This window comes from Scardinius erythrophthalmus (assembly GCF_964197995.2).
Source record: "Scardinius erythrophthalmus genome assembly, chromosome: 1".
NCBI lineage: Eukaryota > Metazoa > Chordata > Actinopteri > Cypriniformes > Leuciscidae > Scardinius > Scardinius erythrophthalmus.
Window position 1 is genome coordinate 31,826,163 of NC_138221.1, and position 25,428 is coordinate 31,851,590.

Consider the following 25,428-nt stretch of genomic DNA (forward strand, 5'->3'; position numbering starts at 1 on the left):
CTCCTTTAGTGTGCAGTCTAGTTCAAGACTCCTTCAAGACTCCTTTAGTGTGCAGTCTAGTTCAAGACTCCTTTAGTGTGCAGTCTAGTTCAAGACTCCTTTAGTGTGCAGTCTAGTTCAAGACTCCTTTAGTGTGCAGTCTAGTTCAAGACTCCTTTAGTGTGCAGTCTAATTCAAGTCTCCTTTAGTGTGCAGTCTAGTTCAAGACTCCTTTAGTGTGCAGTCTAATTCAAGTCTCCTTTAGTGTGCAGTCTAATTCAAGTCTCCTTTAGTGTGCAGTCTAGTTCAAGACTCCTTTTGTACAGGGCCCTGACTGAGTCTGTTTCCACCTGAAACATAATTCCACCACAAACATTATCATTACAAGTTTTCTGGAGGCTCATCAAAATCACAAAAAGTTCCTTGACTTCCTACAAACACAGGACTGACTGTAATTTATGTCAAGGGTTTTAAATCCTTACACATTTCTTCTGAAGCCCATTGAGGTAGAGGCCTGAGTTTCTGGGGCAGGTTGTGAAAAATACTACAATAAAAGAGATGTGTAAGGGCCAGTCCCTTTTTTATACCACACATTCAAATGTTTGCCATAATAAAAAGCCCAGTGCATTCACATCAGCAGCTGTCTGAGAACACACAGACAGAGTGAAATAAAAATAAAAATAAGCCAATGTAAAGCATAACTGTTATGTTTGGTGTTCTGTCTGCTGCATACTGACCTCTGTGTGGGAGACTGTGTGTATGTGTTTCCCTCTACTGCAGAACACACAGTCAGCCATATTTAAAAACTTAAAAAAAGTAGGAATGTATTGCACACGTACCCAGTGTTACTTGCTTAGAGGAGCCAGCACCAGGGTCAGACTGTACAGCACCTGTAATCCCATCCATAATCGGCCGTCCCTTATTGATACTCAGAGCCAACTCCTCCGCCAGTGTATTCTGGTTTTCTGAATTTAACTCTTATTTCTGTTTGCAGCAAACAAGTGTTTGTGATAAAATGTTCACAAAAGAAATAAAAGGTTGTGGTAAATACTCACCACTTTGAATTATATTTTTATATTTTGTCTTTATCTGCTGCCAAGAACATTTGGAGTTGGGGTTGCATCTAAAAAAAAAAAAAAAAATCAATGAATATTAATCTTAGTACATACATGCACATTTTTTATATATTATAAAAATAGGCTATAGGGTAGCCTAAATTACACATAGGCTACACATATATACATTTTACATAAATATAGAACGTATTTGTTTAACTTACACATTGCAATCAGCAATCTTTCTCCAACAGTCTTCTCTTGCTTTGGCCGCAGAGACCGTATTGTTTCGAGCTTGAAATACATATTTAAATGTATCGTATATGATTATCTCTTGCTACTCCGCGGAAAAATATATCGCTCTCGTTCTACCCGCGATTGGTTGTTCAGTGTCGACGTCACTCTTTTATGTGCACGCGCGCGTGGAGTAATCATAGCTTGAGGATCAAAGCCTGAGTTGACAGAGAAAGTTGATGAGCTGCATCATGGTACCAATAAAGCCTGATTGCATCGGTTTGGTTTTGTCAATTCAAAACTAATCCTGTAACCCAGAGTTTGTTCAGCTACCTTCATGGTACAGGCCACAGGTGATGATGGTTTCCTGTTGAGGGGTTTATAATCATCATGAAACAGACTGATTCACTGAGGTTATTTATAATCTAACAATTATGTATTTTGTTCCAATCACCTGGATTTGCTAATTCAGACAGGAGAGAGAACTAATTAGTGAAATCAGCTGACTAAGTTCATATGGCAAGACTTTTACTCTTTGACCCCTGGATTTCCCACCCCTGTGTGTGAGCTCCTGTGTTTAATGTTGATCACATTATATGAAGATCCACACGATTGCAAATGTGACATTGATTGTAGGCTATAGCCTACAACAGTTCAACAAACGCAATATTAATGCAATATTGCCACAGCAGAACTGCAGCACACAGCAGTGTTTGTGAACGAATCATTAGAGTCAATGGAAAAATATTAAAAAGGATGTTTATTGATAATCAAGTCGGCATAATTTGGCGGGGTTCGAAATTCGGCGCCCGTGATAAGATGCAGCTGGCACCGCTGATCAGCAGAGGTGATAAGCGACCACGCCCATACGCACACACACAAAACAGGTTGAGAAAGAGTCAGTGAATTTATGAACCGTGACAGTGATTTTTTTTTTTTTTTTAAAGAATAAATGTTATGTGATAAATTGTCTTTTGAAATGTATTTCTGGTGTTGTCAGTATTGGAGTCAGTTCTCTCTATAGGCTATTTGTGGATACATAGCCTACACAGCAAAAACTCCAGTGTTAAATTAACACTCCTGGGAGTGTATATGAGTCCACACTCAAGAGTGTAAAGTGTTAAAATATGAGTGTTAAATTAACACTCAAGAGTGTTAAAGTTAATGAGCTAATTAAGTGATTAATTTAGTAATGATTGATCATTATTGAAGACACCTGATGTTAACAAGCCGAATCACTGAAGGAGAAAATCACAAATTGTAAGCCACCATTATGGTGATGGGTGTTTGCTTTAGTCGGGCTCTTGACCATTATATGTTTACTTTAGATTTTGTTTGGTTGTTGTATCTTATAACTGCCCGATGAACAAAGAGAAAAAGGGATTTGATGGTGTTGGTTATATTATGACAATCATCATTTGAAATTGATCACTGAACTCATTAAGATCCTTAGTTCTGACTTAGATTTATGTTGTTGATTACAGCATAACTGTGAATCTGCATAAATATCCAGAATTTTAGATATAATACAAAGGATTTTTTAAAAGTTGTTTTGAAAAAAAAAAAAAAAATCTTTCTTTTAGGCACACACAGATGTCAAGATTCAGTCTATGCATCTCAACAATGGTGAGGAGCAGAATATTCAATTAGGAAAAGTAAATTACACAGACAATTCAGATCATAATTTATTCATACCGCAATGCATGATGGGAGCCATTAATGAGTTGTGATTGGTGGCAGCCACTTTATTATTGTCACCATTGTTGAGATTCACAGGCTGATTATTGATGTCTGTGTTTCTAAATAAATTAATTTGAAAGTCTTTTGATCAGAACAATGGTTATGAAATATTTTTGTATTATATGAAAAATACTGATAATCATATGCTGTAGAATCACAGAGCTGCTATAATTAACAAGTTAAGCCATCTCAATAAGTTTTGTTTTACAGATCACAACATGATTATGTCAAAACATAACCAACACCATCAGATCACATTGTCTCTTTGTTCATCTGACTGTTATAAATCAATAACAGCAGACAAGCTAAATTAAAAGTAAACATATAAGTGTCAAGAGCCCAACTAAAGCAAACACCCATCACCTTAATGGTAACTTACAATTAGTGATTTCCTCCTTCAGTGATTCTGCTTGTTAACATCAGGTGTCTTCAATAATGCTCAATCATCACTAAACTAATCACTTAATTATCTCATTAACTTTAACACTCTGAGTGTTAATTTAACACTCATATTTTAACACTTTACACTTTTGAGTGTGGACTCATATACACTCCCAGGAGTGTTAATTTAACACTGGAGTTTTTGCTGTGTATATTGTGGCATCCACATTTGTGTTTGCATTTTCTTTTAATTAACTTGTCTGCCATATATTTTAAATCAGATTAAAGTGAGGAGTGTCAGTCTGTGTGACAGAAGAAACTACAGCAGGTTTATCAGCCTGAATGATAGGAGGGACTGTGTCTGTTCCGGTGTTCAGTTATAAGAGAAAGTGAAACTAAACCAGCCCAGGAAGGATCTCCTTACGATCGTACTAAACTTTCATATGGACACAATTTATTAAGACTCTTGAGAACACAGTGAATGTTGAGTTGAAGGTAAGTCATGGAAGAATCAGAAACACATTTACCTGAAGTCTGGCATAAGTGTGACTTGAGGACCATGTTTGAGTTCAACAGGTTTAATGCATATAGTACTTAATCTTGTAAATAAATGAAAGGTTTGAAATGAAAATGAAATCCTGATTCAACAACCTTCAACGTGTTTATTTATTTGCATTACGTGTAGATCCACATTGTGTATTTGTATCCTCTTGACCCGTTTAACCAGTTTCTTCCAACAGAAAGTGATTGTAAATGTGTATCTCGCTTTTGGACAGAAGGTTTAGTGTAAGTATTATTATAGGCTAAGGCAAAAGGCATGTATGCTGACACAGTTTTCTGTAATGTTTTCTCTTTTTTTCATATTTTAGCATCTATTTCTCAGAGATGAAGTTCATTTGTTTGACTCTCCTGCTTGTTAGTGGAATTACAGATTCAAGATCAGGTAATTTATTCATCATTGTGAATAATACTTTATATTTATTGCACATATTGTCTTAAACAAGGGTAAAAAACCTTTAGCAGGTGTGATTCTTCCGGATAAATCCGGAAATCAGTCTTTTCCGATCTGAAAATGATGCTCTCTTTTTTTGCGGGTCGCGCGCAAAGCACCAAGCACGGTTCGGGTATTGGTAAACATAATGACCGCTCACCGCTGTCAACGTTTTTTTGTGCTTCACTCCGCAAGTAGTAAATTCGTTTGTCACGATGGAACTTAATTCAAAGCAGAGATCCACCAAAGAGCCTGCACTCGTTGCGGAAGGTTATCTAAAGTGTGCTAAGAATTTTGGTCGTGTGGGGCGAACTTAAAATTATAGAATAATAAGAATTTATTATACTTGTCAAAACGAAAAGAACTCCACTCTCTCTTTACATGACCTGGCAAGTGACATTAGGCCTATAAAACGCATACGCATAAAACTCCCCAACATGGTTAGAAAATACTGTCTCTAGACCCAGCTGCTCAACAAGAAAATATCATAGCATGATCAGAATAGCCTACGGAAGCCCAAAGAAAGAAAGAAAGAAAGAAAGAAAGAAAGAAAGAAAGAAAGAAAGAAAGAAAGAAAGAAAGAAAGAAAGAAAGAAAGAAAGAAAGAAAGAAAGAAAGAAAGAAAGAAAGAAAGAAAGAAAGAAAGAAAGAAAGAAAGAAAGAAAAATCTAGCATTTCGAGATTAAAGTCGAAACAGTACGAAAATACATGCTTCCGTAGAAGTTGCGTGCAGTGCTTGCCGTTGTTTCACATTGTTGCACACTAATGCACAGGCATTCATAACGGTGCGCGTCCACTGGCGCAGATCGAGTGTTTCCAATTCATTGCGCGCGCGCGTGTAGAGAAATGCTTGTTAAGTCGAACTGCCTCGGACATGAATCTATACACAAAATAATAGCTTTTTACTTTTATGGGCTTTCAACAAAAGGAAATTACAGGTGCCAATCTACCAACATGGCATTAGGCAACCATTATAGGACGTTATAAAATAGAATATAATATATAGGACGTTTGCACTGTATTTCATTAAATGTATATGTCACACTCTGTGTGTGTGTATGTGTGTGTGTGTGTGTGTGTGTGTGTGTGTGTGTGTATGTGTGTGGCATTAGGCAACCATTATAGGACGTTATAAAATATAATATAATATAATATATAGGACGTTTGCACTGTATTTCATTAAATGTATATGTCACACTCTGTGTGTGTGTGTGTGTATGTGTGTGTGCTTTAAGATGTGTAGCTCAGATCTGCTCTCTTTCTCTCTTGTAACAGAGCAGTATACAGTAGTGGGACATGCAGATCCTGTATTTGCTGTACCTGGTGAAGAAGTGACTCTGACCTGTTCAGTCAAACCCAACATCAGTGTTGTGGACATGAGAGTGGAGTGGTTTAGACTTGATCTGAAAGACTCAGTGCATCTCTATGATGATCATGAAGACAGAAACACAGATCAGATTCAGTCCTACAGAGGGAGAACAAAACTGATCCATCAAGAACTACAGAGAGGAAACGCATCACTCAAACTCTCAACAGTCCGAGTCTCTGATGAAGGACGTTATAAGTGTTTTATTCAGTCTAAATCCTGGTTTGATGACGCCACTGTTGATGTCAGAGTTGAAGGTGAGGAAACCAGTGAGAACTAGCATGCTCTTTTCATGGAACAAACTAACTCAAACAATCCAGAATAACTACAGAATGTTCTTGTTGATCTGCAGCTGTAGGACGTCCTCCAGTGATCACTGTAGATGGGTTTGATCGTTCAGGAGGGCTTCATCTACAGTGTGAATCTGAAGGTTGGTATCCTGAACCTGATCTTGAGTGGCTGGACAGTGAAGGAGTCAGTTTGCGTTCAGAAACTACAGAGACACACAGAAACTCAGACAGATTCAGTGTCAAACACACCATCATTGTTTATCACAGTGGCAAGATTCACTGCAGAGTCAAACTGAGACATCACATGCTGGAGACACTGATTAACACAAGTAAGTACTCATACATCTGTTAATGTACTTGTCTGTGTTCACATGATATTTTTAATTCAGCATAGTCTGCACTGTTAACCCTTGCTGTAAAAAAAGGCCAAATTCTGACAATATCATTTTCCATTAAAACAGTAATATACCGTAGAAAACAAAAATAGATTACAGGAATATACTGTGAATTAACAGCGCTCAAAATCGACGCTCAGAGACTGTTTTCCCAATCACACCCTATACCCTCAATCACTGTTCCCTACATTAGTTCACTAATATCGTCCACTTGACAGAGTGAATGAAAAGTGAGTGAATTGAGAAACTGATGAACACCTGATAAGCAGAATCACTGAACGACAGAGAAACAAGAGAAAAAAAGAGAAAACAAGAATTGACTTCCAGCCACCGAGTGTGAAACCAGTTTACAAACCAGTTTAACATTATTTCATTATTTCATACATGTACAAAAGTTCTTGTTGAGAATTAACAGATATTTAGTTGTTGATATTTTAATGAAAATAATAAAGTTTGTTGTCACCATGATGGAGATCAGTATTTGTTTTAGTCTCTTGACCCTTGACTTTATAACATTAGTTTTTCTCTGCTTAAACTGTATGTTTATAAAACACATTTGTTATGGCAAGAAAAAGCCAAGAGAAAGATGATCAGGTGTTTCAGGTGACTGTTGAGGTGATGCCATAATCATCCTGGACTGATGTAGGGATGGGCGATATATCGCATGCGATTGTTATGCGCATCTCATCAGTAAAGCCGGTTCCTTGATTAGTAGTAAATCGCCTTCACCTGCTTTCAGATGGAGCGGCATTTACTACAAAGAGCCGTAGTTAACTGACAAGCTGAACCAAATCACATCAATATCGCGGACGTATCGGCAGCAATAATTAATGCGATATGGCTCAGCTTGTCAGTTAACTACGGCTCTTTGTACACAGCAAAAACTCCAGTAAATTAACACTGCTGGGAGTGTATGAGTCCACACTCAAGAGTGTTAAAGTTAATGAGATAATTAAGTGATTAATTTAGTGATGATTGAACATTATTGAAGACACCTGATGTTAACAAGCAGAATCACTGAAGGAGAAAATCTCAAATTGTAAGTTACCATTGTGGTGATTGGTGTTTGCTTTAGTTGGGCTCTGACCCTTTTATATGTACTTTAGATTTTGTTTGGCGGTTGTATCTGAGTTAAAACTGCCCGTTGAACAAAGAATAAAAAGTGATCTGATGATGTTGGTTACATTATAACAATCATCACTGAACTCATTAAGATCTTTCATTCTGACTTCGATTTATGTTATTGATTAGAGAATCTGCATAAATGGCCAGAATTTTTTATATAATTTAAAGGATTTCTTAAAAGTTGTTTTTTTTAAAAAAATCGATCTTTTAAGCACACACAGATGTCAAGATTCAGTCTATGCATCTCAACAATGGTGACGAGCAGAATATTCAATTAGGAAAAGTAAATTACATAGACAATTCAGATCATAATTTATTCATACTGCAATGCATGATGGGAGCCATTAATGAGTTGTGATTGGTGGCAGCCACTGCAACATGCTTTATTATTGTCACCATTGTTGAGATTCACAGGCTGATTATTGATGTCTGTGTTTTAAATGAATTTATCTAAATGTCTCTTGATCAGAACAATGTTTATTAAATATTTTGAATTATAAGTAAAGTACTGATAATCATAGGCTGAAGAATCACTAATTTGCTGCTAACAAGTTAAACCAAACTATCTCAATAAGTTTCCTTTTTCAGATCACAGCATGATTATGTCAACACATAATCAACACTATAAGATAACATTTTACTTTGTTCAATTAACTGTTATAAATCAATAACAGCAGACAAACAACAGTAAATATTAAAGTAAACATATAATGGTCTAGAGCCCAACTAAAGCAAACACCCATCACCTTAATGGTAACTTACAATTTGTGATTTTCTCCTTCAGTGATTCTGCTTGTTAACATCAGGTGTCTTCAATAATGCTCAATCATCACTAAATTAATCACTTAGTTATCTCATTAACTTTAACACTCTTGAGTGTGGACTCATACAGGGGCGGAGTGGCAATCGGGAGAGTCGGGACTTTTCCCGGTGGGCCGGTAGTGTTTTGAGGCCGCGGAGGGCCGGTCTGATAATAGTTATACATTGCGAGTTATTTTAGCAACACCCGTCTGGCGGCCTGATGTGCGGCCGCTTCTCGCTGGTCAAACTGTGCAGCCTCTCTGCTCAACATAGTATATAAAAGTGCTCAACCCGTTCGGCAGGTCCAACCATGTCTATAGGATTTTCAAAAACATAGGGGGGTCAGTGAGCGGCCCCTCCCAAAATCGGGTCGGCCTTTGATGTAAAAAGCCGCCGAACACCTCTTTTTCCTCGTCACGTCTTGGAAGTCTAACGTCCGTAAGAGTGAGTTAAATGATGGAAAGGCAAAAAAGAAAACTTATCTTGTTATTTCGAGATATTAAGACGTTATTTCAACATAATATCTCGTTATTTCGACATAATAAGTCGTTATTTCGACATAATAAGGGGGCATTCTAATCTGCATTAAGCTAGCCTACATTAAGCGTTCTTAGGCCTAATGGTTTTCTATGGGAGGAAATTGCTTAACGTGTAATTAAACGTTGCGTTCATATTCTGGGCTCATCTGATTTTTAGTAGGCTACATAGCATTTTTATGATTTTAGTATCATAATGATTAATAAATGCACGCACAATTATCCGTGAACTTGATTTGAACAAACGCCTTTCAACTTGTGCAAAATTCAGAATTAAATGAATGTGCAGCAATTTGCACAAATAGAGAGTCTGTAGGCCTATTGTAGCCATTAAATAAGCGCATTTAGTTTCATATTTGTTAAAATATATAATGTCATTTCTTTTCCATTTATGTTTATTTATGAAAAGTGAACAGCACGAATAAGATATGATGCCTATCAAGAGACAGAGGGTCAGACAGACATGATTTTGACCATTTCATTCAGTTTTGTTTTGCACAGCAAAAACTCCAGTGTTAAATTAACACTCCTGGGAGTGTATATGAGTCCACACTCAAAAGTGTAAAGTGTTAAAATATGAGTGTTAAATTAACACTCAGAGTGTTAAAGTTAATGAGATAATTAAGTGATTAGTTTAGTGATGATTGAGCATTATTGAAGACACCTGATGTTAACAAGCAGAATCACTGAAGGAGGAAATCACTAATTGTAAGTTACCATTAAGGTGATGGGTGTTTGCTTTAGTTGGGCTCTTGACACTTATATGTTTACTTTAAATTTAGCTTGTCTGCTGTTATTGATTTATAACAGTCAGATGAACAAAGAGACAATGTGATCTGATGGTGTTGGTTATGTTTTGACAATCATGTTGTGATCTGTAAAACAAAACTTATTGAGATGGCTTAACTTGTTAATTATAGCAGCTCTGTGATTCTACAGCATATGATTATCAGTATTTTTCATATAATACAAAAATATTTCATAACCATTGTTCTGATCAAAAGACTTTCAAATTAATTTATTTAGAAACACAGACATCAATAATCAGCCTGTGAATCTCAACAATGGTGACAATAATAAAGTGGCTGCCACCAATCACAACTCATTAATGGCTCCCATCATGCATTGCGGTATGAATAAATTATGATCTGAATTGTCTGTGTAATTTACTTTTCCTAATTGAATATTCTGCTCCTCACCATTGTTGAGATGCATAGACTGAATCTTGACATCTGTGTGTGCCTAAAAGTGCCAATTTGTGATTTTCTCCTTCAGTGATTCGGCTTGTTAACATCAGGTGTCTTCAATAATGATCAATCATTACTAAATTAATCACTTAATTAGCTCATTAACTTTAACACTCTTGAGTGTTAATTTAACACTCATATTTTAACACTTTACACTCTTGAGTGTGGACTCATATACACTCCCAGGAGTGTTAATTTAACACTGGAGTTTTTGCTGTGTGTAGAAAACCTTTCATTAAAGTGAATTTCGTTTTGTATAAATTGTATCTTAATTTTAATCATTTTTTAAATAATAATAAGCAAATATAACAAACAGACAATATAGCCTAATCATGGAGGCGCCCGCGCGGTCAATTGCATTGCACGTTAACTGAGCGCATCTCATCCGAACTAAGTTAACGAAACTCAGTGTATGCCTCACACAGACATGCGAAACACATCAAATACACAAAGCTTGAAATAACTTTAAACGAAATAATTCAAAACGAAAAGAAAAAGGCTTGCCTACTCTCTGATTACGTAATCATGCATTTCTCTAGGCGCGTTCACTATATATGGCGATCGTCAACTTCATCTTTGCAGCCGACACCCGACACTGTCAGAAAACACTAATTTATTACTAAAAATCAATGCACGTGTTACCGGATTTACAAATGCACATCTTGCTTGTTGCACGCACATAAATGTTGAAATAACGAAATATTATGTTGAAATAACCTTATTAATAAGCTACTAATAGCCTACATCTTTTAGAATATTTGATTGAATGCTGAATGTTGCGCTTGTTCAATTTAATAAAATTAAAACTTTAATTGTGATCATTAAAATAATTGAATATTAAATATTTAGTGGCCAAGTTTTGCTCAATTATTATTTGTATAACTGCGCAGCTCCCCCGTCAATGATCTAGCACCCCTCAGCACAAGCGTTAAAAAATCTGGCGCTGAGAAGGTCAGACTCAAAAATTATGGAGGAGGAGGCAGTGAAATGCTCCAAAATAACAGACATGTTCCGGGCATCAACAAGCAAAGATACTACAGGTGAAATAAACTGAAGCACATGTTGTCAAAGCTAGGCACAGATGGGAATTAGCACCAGCTATGCAGCCAGCCAGCCAAAAGCTTGTGTAATTTGAAAGTAGCAGTGGTAAATATGAGACAAATAAAAAGTTTACTATTGAGTGACTATCTAGGCTACTAGTGGCAGATTTCCTAGTTTTAAAACGAGTAACCTCCCTTGGCTGCTGCTGCTATGTTAAGTGTATACAGATTATGTTAACACTAACAGAAGCTAACGAGCAAGGTGTCGTGTCACCGTGAAAATGCCATAGACCCTTTTCAACAGGGTGATGATGACACGTTTTAACGGTCATCATCCGCATAAATCCTGGAAAGTTTTTTTTAATATTTTCAATTGAAAAAAATATGTATTTACATTTAACAGTATTTTATATTATATTACCTTTAATAAAATTACAAAAAAAAAAACGAGTTAATGCTGCTGTGAGGGTTTCTAATGCTGCGTCTGTGGGAGTGATGACAAAGTGACTTATATTTCTCTCTTCTGAGTTCTTCTGACTGCCGTTATCCATCTCTCGCAATTTTTTTACTCTTTTAGAAAGTTGTGAAAAAACTATAGAGGAACAAAAAAAATCTATTTCATATTCTCTCATTCACTGCTATATTTTTTAGCAAAGGTTTTTTTTTTTTTTTTTTTTTTTTTTTTTTTTTTTTTTTTTTTTTTTTTTTTTTTTTTTTTTTTTTTTTTTTTTACCACCGAGGGCCGGTGGTCTACGAAATTTCCCGGTAGATTTTTTGGTCCCACTCCGCCCCTGGACTCATATACACTCCCAGCCCCAGGAGTGTTAATTTAACACCGCTCCATCTGAAAGCAGGTGAAGGTGATTTACTACTAATCAAGGAACCGGCTTTACTGATGAGATGCGCATAACAATCGCATGCGATATATCGCCCATCCCTAGACTGATGTCTGATTCTCTGATCATAGCCTGTGTATGAGCTTTGAATTTATGGGTATTTAATATTTATCGTACATCTGTTAATCTACAACATGAAATACAGCAATATTTCTGTAACCAGTTATTCTGAAAGACACTGAAATGTGACCCTGGACCACAAAACCAGTCTTATGTGTATTTTTTTTTTAATTGAGATTTATACATCATCTGAAAGCTGAATACATAATCTTTCCATTGATGTATGGTTTGTTAGGATAGGACAATATTTGGCCGAGATACAACTATTTGAAAATCTGGAATCTGAGGGTACAGAAAAATCGAAATATTGAGAAAATCGCCTTTAAAGTTGTCCATTTCTATTGGCCATTGTGCTGCATCCATTCACAAAAATAAATGTTTTATATATTTAAGGTGGGAAATTTACAAAATATCTTCATGGAACATGATCTTTACTTAATATCCTAATGATTTTTGGCATAAAAGTAAAATCTATAATTTTGACCCATACAATGTTTAGTTGGCTATTGCCACAAATATACCCGTGCAACATAAGACTGGTTTTGTGATCCAAGGTCACAAATATTATAGTGCATTAAAACATTTTAAACTCCTGCTTAACTCAGACACACACAGACATCAACAATCATCACATGAATCTCAACAATGGTGACAATCAAAAGTTTCATGTCACAATACATGCTGAGTTCCAGGATAGAATAAAACTCCCAGCATGCACTGCTGCATGAATAAAAAATAAAATAAAAAATATTGCCACCATTGTTGAGATTCACGTGCTAATTTGTGATATCTCTGTGTTGCTCATTAAGCACTGTAAACCCAAATAAGTTACCAGAACTCAAAAGAAAAATGAGGCAATTGATTGCCTCAAATTTTTTAAGTTGATTAACTTAAGTCACAATCTTCCAGATCTTAAAAGGTTGGATTACTGCTACTTGTACCTTTTGATAATGGTTAAATTAAAGTGCTCATTTAGCTCAACTCAAATGATTTAAGGCAATCGGTTTCCTCAAATGGTTTAAGTTTTTTAACTCAAACACTTTAAGCATAAAAAAAATATTTGATTTGTGTCCAAGTAACTCTAACTTATTGTTAAGATAACTTGGGTAAATAAAGTTAATAGTACTAAGTCCATTCAATCAATATAACTCAAATCTATGAAGTACACTGTAAACCTGAAGTTGGCAAAACTCAAAACATTTAAGGAAATCAATTGCCTCAAATTGTTTTAATTTCTGAAATTCAAAGTACATTAATTCATACAATTAACTTAAACATTTCATGTAATCTCAATGTGAACACTTATATTAGTATAAACTTAGCTTTTAAAAGCTAATCTGCTAACATACTAATTTGCTAACATATTAGCAATAGTATGTTATACAGAAGCACTTGCTGTATGAGCACAACAGGATTATTTGCTCTTAAATCAAGCTGCATGCACCACTTGTCACCATGATGGTAACTATCCTACGCTGTAAAAAAATCCTAATTTTACAGAAAATAACTGTGATTTTTGGACGATCATATTCTTTAATTTTAAATTGTACTCAAAACACTGTAAAATTACAAATAATATCTGTAAAATAAAAATTCAGCTGTTATTTTAGGTATTGTGACATTAATGACAAATTCCAGTAATTCACATTTTTTATACAGAAAATTGATTGTATTTTTCATATAGTATTTTTTCTGTTTTCTTAAATTACATAAAAATGTATGTAAAATTACAAATATAATCTGTAATTAAACAGTAACAGAACAGTTAAATGATAAAATGGTCAACTGACTGTCAGCTCCCCAAAAAACTGTAAAACATCCTAAATTAAATAAACTGAAAACACTGTTATTTTTAAATCTTAAAAAAAAATGGTCAAATGACTGGCAGCTGCGGCTGCCAAACAAAAAACATAAAATTAATGTAAAATATGCTAATTTAAATAAAGTGTAAAAAACTTTTAAAGAAATTTGATGTCACCATGATTGAGATCAGTGTTTGCTTTAGTTGGGCTCATGACCCTTGAGTTTTTAACTTTAGTTTTCTCTGGCTGCTTTAACTGTGTATTTGAAGCAGGTGTTAGTGAGGCCAGCAGGGGGTGCTCACCCTGTGGTCTGAGTGGGTCCTAACGCCCCAGTATAGTGATTGGGACACTATACTGCCAAAAGAGCACCGTCCTTCGGATGAGACGTTAAACCAAGGTCCTGACTCTCTGTGGTCATTAAAAATCCCAGGATGTCCTTCGAAAAAGAGTAGGGGTGTAACCCCGGCATCCTGGCCAAATTTGCCCCTTGGCCTCTATCCATCATGGCCTCCTAATCATCCCCATATACTGATTGGCTTCATCACTGTCTCCTCTCCACCAGTAAGCTGGTGTGTGGTGGGCGTTCTGGCGCAATATGGCTGCCGTCGCATCATCCAGGTGGATGCTGCACATCGGTGGTGGTTGAGGAGATTCCCCCTTCTATGTAAAGCGCTTTGAGGTCTCAGATAAAGCGCTATATAAATGTAACGAATTATTATTATTATTATTGATACACATTTGTTTTAGCAATAAATGCAGGAGAAAATAACAGATGATATTGGTCAGTTAATGGTGATGTAATAGTCATAATATGATGGTTAAATCTCTTAATATATTAGCTTAGATTTCATAATATGTAGATGGATTTTAGCTTTATACAAAGTCTATAATTAATGCTATAATTTTTCACATGACCCTTGAAATATTGTGGTATCATCATTATTATAACAATCTGAAAAAAAAAAAATCTTCAGAAAAGGTCTTGAGCTGATTCATTTTTATTGTAGTATAGAGACATCAAGAATCAACATATGAATCTCAACAATGGTGACAACCAACAAAGCTTTTTTGTGACTTTATAGTAGTTCAGAGTTGATCAGTTTTTTTTTCATTGTCACCATTGTTGCGCTTCATACGCTGATTCTTGATTTCTGAGTGAGTCTATTTGATCCTGTCAAAACATTTTCTGTGTAATGACTTCATAAACTCTGAGTATCACAGTGCTGCAGGATCTTCTATAGCAGTTTCATCATGCAAAATTAACAACTGATATTTATTGACTTAATCAGATGGTACCATCAGGTAGGGCTGGGCGATTTAAATCGCGATATTGTTATGCGCATCTTGTCAGTAAAGCCGGTTCCTTGATTAGTAGTAAATCGCCATAACCTGCTTTCAGATGAAGCGGCATTTAGGGCTGAGGAGATAATTAAGTGATTAATTTAGTGATGATTGAGCATTATTGAAGACACCTGATGTTAACAAGCAGAATCACTGAAGAAGAAAATCACAAATTGTAAGTTACGATTGTGGTGATGGGTGTTTGCTTTAGTTGGGCTCTAGACCATTATGTGTTTACTTAAATTTTTACTGTTGTTTGTCTGCTGTTATTGATTTATAACAGTTAAATGAACAAAGTAAAGTGTTATCATATAGCCTAGTGTTGGTTATGTTTTGACATAATCATGCTGTGATCTGAAAAATGAAACATATTAAAATAGTTTGGTTTAACTTATTAGCTGCAGTTTAGTGATTCTTCAGCCTATGATTATCAGTACTTTACTTATAATTCAAAATATTTAATGAACATTGTTCTGATCAAAAAGACATTCAGACATATTCATTTAAAACACAGGTATCAATAATCAGCCTGTGAATCTCAACAATGGTGACAATAATAAAGCATGTTGCAGTGGCTGCCACCAATCACAACTCATTAATGGCTCCCATCATGCATTGCAGTATGAATACATTATGATCTGAATTGTCTATGTAATTTACTTTTCCTCATTGAATATTCTGCTCCTCACCATTGTTGAGATGCATAGACTGAATCTTGACATCTGTGTGTGCCTAAAAAGAATGATTTTTTTTAAACAACTTTTAAGAAATCCTTTATATTATAACAAAAATTCTGGCCATTTATTCAGATTCACAGTTATGCAGTAACCAACAACATAAATCGAAGTCAGAAAGAAGGATTTTAATGAGTTCAGTGATCAAGTTCAAATGATGATTGTCATAATATAACCAACACCATCAGATCACTTTTTATTCTTTGTTCAACGGGCAGTTATAACTCAGATACAACCACCAAAGAAAATCTAAAGTACATAAAAAAGGGTCAGAGCCCAACTAAAGCAACTACCCATCACAATAATGGTAACTTACAATTTGCGATTTTCTCCTTCAGCGATTCTACTTGTTAACATCAGGTGTCTTCAATAATGTTCAATCATCACTAAATTAATCACTTAGTTATCTCATTAACTTAAACACTCTTGAGTGTGGACTCATACACTCCCAGGAGTGTTAATTTAACACCGCTAATTTACTGGAGGTTTTGCTGTGTACAAAGAGCCGTAGTTAACTGACAAGCTGAGCCATATCGCTTTAAATATCGCTGGCGATACGTCCGCGATATTCATGTGATTTGGCTCAGCTTGTCAGTTAACTACGGCTCTTTGTAGTAAATGCCGCTCCATCTGAAAGCAGGTGATGGTGATTTACTACTAATCAAGGAACCGGCTTTACTGATGAGATGCGCATAACAATATCGCGATTTAAATCGCCCAGCCCTACCATCAGGTGAAAGCAATAAAGCAGGACACCACATAATGATTATCACTACAAAGTGACCAGCATCTTCTGATCTGAGTTTCTCTTGGATTCCTGCAATAACGAATATGCATCAGAGACACACAATTAAACCAATCAGAGAAAAACTGATGTTAAAAACTAAAAGGTCAAGAGCCCAATGAAAGCAAACACTGATCTCCATCATGGTGACATCAAACTTTATTCTTTTCAATAAAACTTCAACTTCTAAACCACTGTTAATTCTCAATAAGAATGTTAGTATGAAAGAAATAAAGTCTGGATTGTAATACGTGAAGATGCTGAGATCCTGAGAGATCTGGTAGTGTTTAATGTTCTGTTGGGGTTTAAAGTGTTTCTGTATGGTGCGTTTTGTGTGCCACCATTGTATTGAAGAGTAGAGCCTGAGCTTCAGTCCAGGATGAGCAGAGAAACTCTGATGAAATGCTGCATGTTGCTTTATTTAACAGACAGTAACTGTGTAGTTGCTGATACAGTGACGTATAGTCACAGCAAATCATGCATGTAGTTAACTGCATGGTCTTTAGTAAGAAAATTCAGAAATTAAATGTGAAATAACTGTGTTTCTGTTAAAAAAAGATTAATGAAGATTTCTGTAAAAGTATTTTGCACTTATTTAAATTAGGATATTTTACATTATTTTTACGGTTTTTGTTTGGCAGCCGTAGCTGACAGTCATTGACCGTTTTTTTAAGATTTTAAAGTAAAGCCAACATTAACAGAAATTCTTCTAAATTAGCATAACAAAACATTAATCACTACTAAATCTCACACTTAACATTAATCTTACACACAAAAAAGAAATAATAATTTTAGTATTTACTCTCCCTTTCGAGTGCCATCGGCAAAGCATGCTGGGAAATAGACATCCCAGCCGTTTCAGTTAAACTTAAAGTTTGTCTAAATTAAAATAAATGATTTCATAAAACTCAAAACAATGAAACCGTTCAGTTTACTTAAAATATATCAGTTCTGTGAACTTGAAAGAAAAAGAAAGTGCTAAATACTCATACAAGTTAATTTGACTGAACTAATTAGTTGAATTTAAGTTTGTCCTACTCAAACCAATTAATTATTTTGAACGTTAGGGTTTACAGTGAGACAGTGTAGCTTTGTTTTTTTGGGTTGTGCGTGATGTGTTAAAAAAATCATTATTGTAACTCATTGCTGTAGTTTTATGTAACACTTTTGATACAGGATTAAACTCTGAAGGAGGTTAGTGATTGAACAGACTATATGATGATTTTGGCATCATAATCAATATAACTGCAATCATCCATGTGTGTATGCACAAGTGTGACCTGCAAAAACACAGTTCAAGCAGCAAGAGAGAAACTAATGTTAAAAAGTCAACAGTGTTGCCAGTATTTTACTGTAAAAAACCTAGTAAGGTCTTACAGTGTGCAATTAGCATTAGGTTTAAAATAGAGTTTTGTATAAACATTATTGATACAAATGTGTTTGTGCCATTCAGAACTGAACATTATATAAACACCTGTAAAAATATGTTTGATTTACACAATGTGTTTATTTACTGATTTGTTTTGCAGATAATAGGTTTATTTCTTGGAGGACATCAATCATCCTGATTTCAGTTGCTGTTGTGCTCGTTGTGATTGCTGGTGTACTGATAGCTGCGTTCGTTCATAAAAAAAGAGGTAAAGTTCTTGTTTTCTTGTTTTTTTGTTTTATGTAAATAAATAAGGCAGACTGGGGATGTTTTTTTTATTTTAACTCATTTCTATTTCTGAACATCTGCATCACTTAGAGACAGACATCAACAATGAATCAAGAGAACACAAGATAAATTCATAACAATCAGCATTCACTGATCACATTTTCTCTCTTTTCTGCAATAAAGTCCCTTTTAAACACACAGTTAAAGCAGCCAGAGAAAAACATGATGTTAAAGTCAAGGGTCACAAGCTGAACTAAACATTTTCAATTAAAAGTCAATATTTAAACCTCAGCTTTTTCTCAATAAGAGCTTCTGATGTAAAACAGAAATAGTCAAACTGGTTAGTAATAAATGTAATGGCTGGAAGTCAGTTGCAGTTCTTGTGTTTCTGCTCATCTCTTCTCTTTTCTGTTCTTGTTGTTTCTCTTTCCTTCAGTGATTCTGCTTGTTAACAGCACTTAATTATCTCATTTACTCATTAATGTTTTGTTGGGATTTAAAGGGTTTCTTTTGTCTGAGTTTTGTGGGTCATTGCGTTTAAGAGTAGAGTCTGTGCTTCAGTCCAGCAGAAGATCATGAAACACTGATGTTATTCTGCTGTTGCTTTATTTAAAACAGTAACTGTGTAGTTGCTGATGCAGTGATAAACTGAATGCTAATTATATTAGTTCATGCATGTGTGCTGTTGTTAGCAAGCAGTTATCTGAAGAGATTATAAATTGATTTTTCTTGTTGTAATGTTTTTGTTTAATTTGGTTCACTTTACTATAAGAGTTTTTTTGTGGATTTACATTTTTTTTTTAATTCACGGCATTAATATGCTCACATAACTAGCACACTATAAATATTAGTTTAAAAACTTAAATGGCAATTGGCCATCTTAAGGCAGTCAATTTCTAATTTGAGGTCACCATAGTGATTATTGTTTGCTGTAGTTGAGCACTTGACCCTTGACTTTTTTTCTAATGAATTCTGTTTCACCATGCAATTGCAGTAGCGTTGTATTGAGAACACATTGACAAAGTACAGTAGATCAGCTGGAGTTGTCTGCTTTTATGACATTCAAATGCTTATTATACAGTATTTAAATCACTGTTTCAAAGCAAATGCAGTAGTAGTGAGGTCGATACACTACTGTACTGTAAAAATGCTTTTTTGTTTTAGCTAAACTAGTTCAGCTGTGATAGAACGATAACTAATGCATTTACACTCGATTATCTGAAACAACATCTTTTGTGCAACAAATTTAAACTGGGCATTTAAACACACTTAGACATCAACACTCTTCATACAAACCTCAACAATGATGACAATCAACAGGATATTCAGATGAACAGGTCATCTCCAAACATCACAAAACAAGCTGCTAAAATTCATGTCACAGTGCATGCTGGCATCCATGGATGAGTTTTGATGGGTGCACCCAGAATGCACTGCAGCATGAAGCTTTTTGTTGATTGATCACCATTGTTGAGATTCAAATGTTTTTTTGTTAACTGTGTGATTCTCAATGATAGTTTTCACTTAGAAAGTTCACTTGTGGAAAGTCAATCTGGTTAGTATTAAGTGAAGCTGGCAATGCTGTTTGTGGAGTTGTTTAATCAGATCCTCTGCTGAAATCTTCACAGATTTATTAATTGATTTGGTTTGATTTACATTTACATTTATCATTTAGCAGACACTTTTATCCAAAGCGACTTACAAATTAAGACTAGATTAAGCGAGTCATCATGAAGAGGCAAAAACAACGCAAGAAGTGCTCAAAATACGATGTTCAGGCATTATTCAGAGTAGCATAAGCCCGATAAGTGAGGTTTTAGAGTGAAAGGGGGAGGATTTTTTTTTAATTTTTTTTTTTTATGCGGTTAAGTGCTCACGGAAGAGATGCGTTTTCAACTGTCTTTTGAAGGTTGTCAGGGATTCTGCATTCCGGATGAGAGAGAGCGTTCCACCAGCATGGAGTTTATATTTGAATATAATATAATATATTAAAATAATCATGTACAATTTATATAAAAAACAACTGAAATAAAATAATTATTTGTTTGGTTGGACTAAGAAAATAAGCCAAATAAGGTGAAATGAACATGAACTTTGGTATAGAAAACTAGTTGAAAATACTATAAATACAGCTTAACTGAGTCCATGTAAAAAGAAGTTAAGTAAAGTGTTGACAGTGCAGTGCATGTAAGAAGATATTGGCTCACTCATGTTCATTGATGATGTGAAGAACTGTGGAAAATGTCTTTGTCTCAAACACTATGGAAGGAAATGTATGTATATAAGCTATATATTTCATGCTGTTTTCTCTTCTTTACATATTTATCCTGAATTTTCTTCAGCACACAAACAACTACAGAATGAGCACAGGAAAATACAACATCTATTAAATAATTTAATTCAGTATTAATGCCAAGTCGTTTTTTTTTTTATCCATAGAATATTTAATTAACATATGCATTCACATACTTGCATATCTCCTGTAATTTGTAGCTATTTTTCCTCAATCAGAAATTATATGTTATTAATGCTTATGTTGTCTGAATTCTAAAGTCTCTTGTCTTTATCCTGAATTTTCTTCAGCACACAATCAACAGGAAGAGAAGAGCCGAATACAACATGGTGAATCTGTCTTTATTAAGTTATTAATTAATTGCTCATTTAAAGTCTGTTTACAGCCATAAAATATCTACTTAACAGACTGTGTGTATTCATTTAGTTTTGTGTATATCGTGGGTCCTATAAATGGTTATCAGTTGTTTATGTACAGTATATTTATTCAGTCACTGATGTACTTGTGTGATGTTAACACTATAAACACAACTAATGATTGTAACGTGTTTGTAATTTCAATCTTTATTTATAGTGCTTTTTACAATACAGATTGTTTCACAGCAGCTTTACAGAGATAACAGGAAAATAATGCAGCAAATTTGATTCTGCAGTACAGTAGATCTATAATGTTATTTTCTCTTCTATTTCTGAATTTTCTTTAGAACATGATCAGCTTTTACGAAGTCAGAAGATTATCTGTTTATATGCTTTTTATTAAAATATTAATTACTTTTGAATTATTTTGCAAAACAATGAATTAATACACTGTGCATTCATATATGTCTATACTATTCATTATATTTTATTATAGGATATAGAGTATAAACTGTGTTAAGTCTTCTAGGATTTTGTTGCTCTTCAAGCAGTGATTAAAATGATTGATCTCATTATTGATCTAAAGATGAATTCTGTTATGAACACTTTATAACTTCATACTTTCTGTTTCATATAGCTGTCTCACATTTAAGAACACACACAGGTGAGTAAAATCTATTCATAAGCATTTATTTTAAATTCATCATCATGTCAAACATTTATTAATTTATTATTATTATTGTTAATGTTTTTGGTATAATGCACTGCATAAATGCTATCAAATGATTCATGATCAAGGGTGAAATCCCTACTATTCTTGCATAAGAGTTTTGGGAAACAAGTTATTTTACAGCGTCCTTGTTACATATGTTACATGTACTTACCATAATAAGAGTAAATTATCCATTATTACATGCAACTAACCCTCAACCAAATCCTAATCCTACCATAACTCTATTAGTACATGTAGTACTAATATTAATAAGTAATATAATATAAATAAGTAATATTACTTAATTATAGAATTACACTGTAACAATGACACCTTAAAATAGTGTAACCGAATTTTGGATTGAACGTAAGAGACAAGGAGGCAGGGCTCATTTCACTCAGGCAACCAATCAGTCTCTCAGGATCATCAAGCAGTCAAGCCCTAGCAACCATTCAGAGCACCCTAGTAACAAGTTCCATAGACTTCCAATCAAAAAGATTAAATGAGATATCTTGTGAAGTGTCATAGAAACATCAGGGTGGGCTCGTTTGACTCTGTGCAGCAAACAGCCAATCACGAATCACCTTGAACACTTCCTACCCCCGTCCTAGCAACCATGGTCAAGAATCCTAGCAACCCAAACCCAAAGAGCAATATCTTCAAATCTGAATATCATAAAGTGATAGTGCTTGGTTTACATAATTCATTCTGACAAACATGCTTGCCTTAGGAGTTTCATCATCACTGGCAGCTGCCAAGCCACTCCCTAGCAACCAACCAGAGTACCCTAGAAACCATATAACACGGGTGTCCAGTCCTGCAGAGTTCAGCACCAACCCCAATTAAACACACCTGAACCAGATAATCAAGGTCTTACAAGACATACTACACACTTCCAGGCAGGCGTGTGGAGAAAAGTTAAAGCTAAACAGAATCTGCTGGACTGAGTTTGGACACCCCTGGTTTAACAAGACCTGTATCTCTGCATCAGGATGTCCTATAGAGATGAGCACAAGCTCTTTGACTCATGCTAGCAAGCAGAACTTATAACACATGCTGCACATGCTAACAGTGAGTAGCTACATGCTAATAATGACATGCTAAAAATACTAATTATTAAAACATGATACAAACAAGTCAAAATGTGCTAGCATCAAGTTAACAAAATGCTAAATCATGTTAGCATCAGCTAGCTATGTGTTAAAACATGCTAAAAACTACACTGTAAAAATGAATACGCTATATCTAATCAATAAAATTGTGGCAACAGATTACAAGCAATATTATTAATTAAATTGAACAAATTAGAATTGAGTAATAATCAAATTAATTCCTTAAAAGTTAACCATTTAAAATGAGTAAAATTTGTATTAAATTTTTGTATTGCCAACATTGAAGACACTTGATGTTAACAAGCAGAATCACTGAAGGAGAAAACTGTAAATACAAGTCACCATTATGGTGATCAGTGTTTGTTTTAGTTGGGCTCTTCACCCTTAATCATTTACTTTAGATTTTGTTTGGCTGCTGTACCTGAGTTATATCAGTCAGATGAACGGGAAAAAGTTTCTCAAAGAGAAAAGGTGATCTGATGGTGTTTGTTATGTTTTAACATAATCATTATTTCACAATCATTTGACCTGAATCTCTGAACTCATATAGATCCCAATTTACTTGGGAACCTAATTTACCGATTTAGGTTTACTTTATTTATTTGATTAATTATTACTCAATTCTAATTTGTTAAATTTAATTAATAATATTGCTTGTAATCTGTTGCCACAATTGTATGGATTAGATATAGCATATTCATTTTTACAATGTATAAGAAACTATAGCAACTGCCTAGCAACACCCTAATAACCACAGAGAACACCATAACAACCACCAAAGCTACCATGATTTCTAATTATAAAATTTAATTATTTATTTTATCATTTGCTCAACTGTAAAGCAGAATTTTCAATATTTTCAACAGTGAATGTGATTCTGGATGCTGATACGGCTCATCCACGTCTCATCGTGTCTCATGATGGGAAACAAGTGAAATATGGGAACAAACTGATAGGAGAGGATGGGGGAAAAGACAGGTTTGATTGTTATCTTGGTGTTCTCGGGAAGGACGGATTCTCCTCAGGGTGTTTTTACTTTGAGGTGAAGGTGAAGGATCAAACTGAGTGGGATTTAGGAGTGGCCAGAGAATCCAGTAACAGGAGCGGCAGGCTCGGTCTGAGTCCTGTGAAAGGATACTGGACTGTGAGACGGAGACATAAGAAGTATTGGGCTCTTGAGTCTCCAACTGTCCTTCTTTCTCTGAGAGTGAAGCCTCAGAGGGTCGGTGTGTTTGTGAATTATGAGGAGGGTCTCGTCTCCTTTTATGATGTGAAGTCCATGTCTCATATCTACACTTACACTCATCAGTCTTTTAATGAAAAACTCTATCCATGTGTTGGTTTGGAGTATATGTGGAAATGGACGAATGAAAACTCCACACCACTGATTATCTGTGATGATTATTAATGACTTTATTTGATTTTTCTTTATTAATTGAATTTATCAAGTGAAATAGAAGGAAATACAATATAATGAGTGTAACAGCCACAAATATGAACTATTATTCAGAAATGTGGACACAGAAGTGTGTGTGAGGGGTTCATCTGATCACTGTTCTCCATCAGCACCTCCTCATCTCCACTAGATAGTGAATGAAAGTCATCATGAAGTGCTGATCGCACAGTTCACTGTTCCTCCCTCAATAGTGTTTGGTGTTTGTTGATGAATGTCCAGATTGAGTAAAGCTGGAATCAAAGAACAAGCTCAAATATGAGACATTTTCATGTGTGTAACGTTTTGCACACTACATCATTCCCACAATGCCATTTGTGTTATTCAGTTTTCATGACTTATATGTGGATAGCGTAAAGAGTCCAAACTTCTGATCCTAACTGATTAGATTTTGGACACAGATAAATAGATGAGTTTGTTTATTAATGTATTCTTAAGTAATCACTTGTATTCTTTATTTCCATTCTTTTATTATTAGGATGAATATCATTCACCCAAAAAGAAGATTTTCATGTCTTTCCAACCCTGTTTTTATTGTTCTATCAAACAAAATATTGAGATGTTATCAGTCTGAGCCATTGTATACACAGTTGATTTTTACTGTCAAGCTCTAAAAGGACTAAATGGGTCTCATAATAATATGTGTTCTGAGTTAATAATGTCTGTAGTGGACGGATATCGCGGGATTCACACTCATGTGTTGATGATGCAGTTTAAGTTCTGTTGCTTTTATATGAAAATAAATATAATGAACAAGACACTTGTCAAAGTACTGTTATTTATTTCCCTTCGAAAGACGTGTTTATAAATCCTTTTTATTTTAATTACAGACTTTTTTTAAATATTTTTTATATTTAACAATCAAATAACCTATATGGAGAATATTTGGGAATATTCACACATAATTTATACACATAAAACATGATATCAGGGTTTTAAAATCAAACATTTTAAAAAAGAACAACACATCATGACTGTTTAAACCGATGAGCATTATGCTTTGTCGTCAACAAGTCGTTTCCCATCATGCTTTAGTTCAGAGCAGTCG

The 25,428-nt window shown here is 34.8% G+C and overlaps 1 protein-coding gene across 4 annotated transcripts; it reads left to right on the top strand.

Moving 5' to 3' along the window:
- Positions 1-3,764: 3,764 nt before the first annotated feature.
- Positions 3,765-25,143, top strand: LOC308691980 (butyrophilin subfamily 1 member A1-like). 4 transcript variants are annotated; one of them, XM_081367633.1, is made up of 9 exons: positions 3,765-3,884; positions 4,130-4,175; positions 4,259-4,332; positions 5,656-6,003; positions 6,099-6,365; positions 18,327-18,434; positions 21,038-21,076; positions 21,741-21,767; positions 23,794-25,125. In XM_081367633.1, the coding sequence occupies exons 3-9, from the start codon at positions 4,275-4,277 to the stop codon at positions 24,333-24,335; spliced, it is 1,389 nt and encodes a 462-aa protein (XP_081223759.1). In that variant the 5' UTR covers positions 3,765-3,884; positions 4,130-4,175; positions 4,259-4,274; the 3' UTR covers positions 24,336-25,125. The 4 variants fall into 4 exon arrangements, with proteins under 4 accessions (XP_081223759.1, XP_081223761.1, XP_081223760.1 ...); XM_081367636.1 differs by having other exon boundaries at positions 3,792-3,884; positions 4,117-4,175; XM_081367635.1 differs by having other exon boundaries at positions 3,772-4,175.
- The last annotated feature ends 285 nt before the right edge of the window (positions 25,144-25,428 follow it).

Coding starts and splice junctions, on each gene's coding strand:
- LOC308691980 (XM_081367633.1), top strand. CDS start 4,275: ATGAAGTTCATTTGTTTGACTCTCCTGCTTGTTAGTGGAATTACAGAT. Junction 21,077..21,740: donor GAAGAGCCGAATACAACATG/GTGAATCTGTCT, acceptor TGTTTCATATAG/CTGTCTCACATTTAAGAACA. Junction 21,768..23,793: donor ACATTTAAGAACACACACAG/GTGAGTAAAATC, acceptor TATTTTCAACAG/TGAATGTGATTCTGGATGCT.